We start from the raw sequence: 1,660 nt of genomic DNA, 5'->3' as shown, positions 1-1,660 counted from the left end.
ACATACAACCAAAGACAACCAAAGTTCAACTGATAACATGACAGCAATTACAGAAGGGAAAGGAATGGGAAATGCCTGACCTTTGATTCAGTTTCTAATCTGTTACTTATGTATCTTTATCCTTTTTCACACAACGATTCAAACAAACATCACTGACGTGACACACAATCGTTTACTTTTCAGAAGCACTAATAAATATAACACACACTCGCTCTCTTTTACCACCACCCACCAAACAAAATTTCATGTGTGAAAAGAAACCGTGTTAAAGATACACGGCGAAACGTTGTGATAGTTGCGGGTGGGGCTTGTGAAAAGACACTGAGTGGAACCCAGCAAGAAGACAACGCTCTGTAGACCAAATGAATGAGGCTTCAGTCACGGGGAGGAGCCACAAACTAAAGAGATGCAGAGAACAGCTCAGGACAGAGGACATGTGTGCAGAGCAGAGACTCAGAGAGACAGGAAAATACGAGCCAACTGATAAGAAAGCTGGGAAATGACTTGGATTTTATAAAACTGGTATGTACTGAGAGGAGAAATGAGCGTTGCTGACGGGAAGACACGTTATGTGTCCACTCTCAGGATACAGCTGTCAAGCTCCCAGTCAAAGGAGACAAATGGACAAGTGTCCCGACTCGCACACATAACCACAAACTCCACAGCTGTGAAGAAGTCTGGAGAGACATCCAATGCAGGCAAGTCTGGACATTTTATGCAGCTACACAAGTGTTTGTGAGTGTGTCTGTCATTATTTGCATACTCCAACGAGCTTATTTGTGTTTGTATATGCAGGCTGGTTGGATTCTTGTCTTTAAAAACATGTTGAGGTTGACATGACCTGTACTTGCGGTTAAATGCGTGATTTCCGCAGGAAGCATTGTTCCTTCTCAAGGGTCGTCATGGTTAATAATCAGTTTTCATTCAGCAGACATCTGAGAATGACAGCTACTTTGTTTTCGCTTTCACTGTATTTGGATAATAATTGGGCACAACTGCATTCAGCCAGATTTAGACGGGGAAATCCTGAACATTCTTAGATTTGACTTCCCTGTGGTTTGTTTACACCATAATATTTGCCTGAATGGATTTGTTTTTCACTATCAGGCTGATTTCTGATAAAGAAGTTTGCTTATTAGCATTCCCCCCTTCACCAATTATTATACAGTCCAGTGTGTGTGATAATCTGATATACACAGTGGGGTCCAAAACTCGGACACAACTAGTTGAAATGCTTCTATTTAGATTTTTTTTTTTCCAAATTAATAAAATGTTTAACTACAAGTTATATTATCAGCAACTTTTATTTATTTATTTTTTTGGAAGCCTGTTTCTGGCACTGAATAATTTTTTTTTTACATGTTATTGCGACTTTTTATCTCACAATTCTTACTTTTTTAGTTAGTTTAGAGATATAAACTCGCAATAGCAAGTTATAAAGTCAGAATTGTGAGATATAAACTAGCAATTCTTACTTTTTTCTCAAAATTGCGTGATATAAACTCACAATTGCAAAAAAAAGTCAGAATTGTGAGTTTATACCTGCAATTGATACTATTTCTAATAATACAATACTAATTAGATCTATTTTTACTGGAACTAATGAGGGGCTTCTCAACCTTTTTTGATTTGAAAATTGCAAAACAATATTCAAAGGCCT

General features: G+C 37.7%; 1 protein-coding gene across 1 annotated transcript in view; it reads left to right on the top strand.

Moving 5' to 3' along the window:
• Positions 1-412: 412 nt before the first annotated feature.
• The window catches only part of mylk5 (myosin, light chain kinase 5), a 54,076-nt gene continuing 52,828 nt past the window's right edge, over positions 413-1,660 (top strand). Inside the window, exon 1 of the mRNA XM_073818506.1 lies at positions 413-698. Within this exon, the coding sequence (XP_073674607.1) occupies positions 542-698 (157 nt within the window). The 5' untranslated portion in view covers positions 413-541. The remainder of the gene's footprint in view (positions 699-1,660) is intronic.

The sequence above is a fragment of the Garra rufa genome, chromosome 1, assembly GCF_049309525.1.
Source record: "Garra rufa chromosome 1, GarRuf1.0, whole genome shotgun sequence".
Classification (NCBI taxonomy): Eukaryota; Metazoa; Chordata; class Actinopteri; order Cypriniformes; family Cyprinidae; genus Garra; species Garra rufa.
Note: the sequence above shows the minus strand (reverse complement) of the source record. Positions and strands in the feature narration are given on the sequence as shown.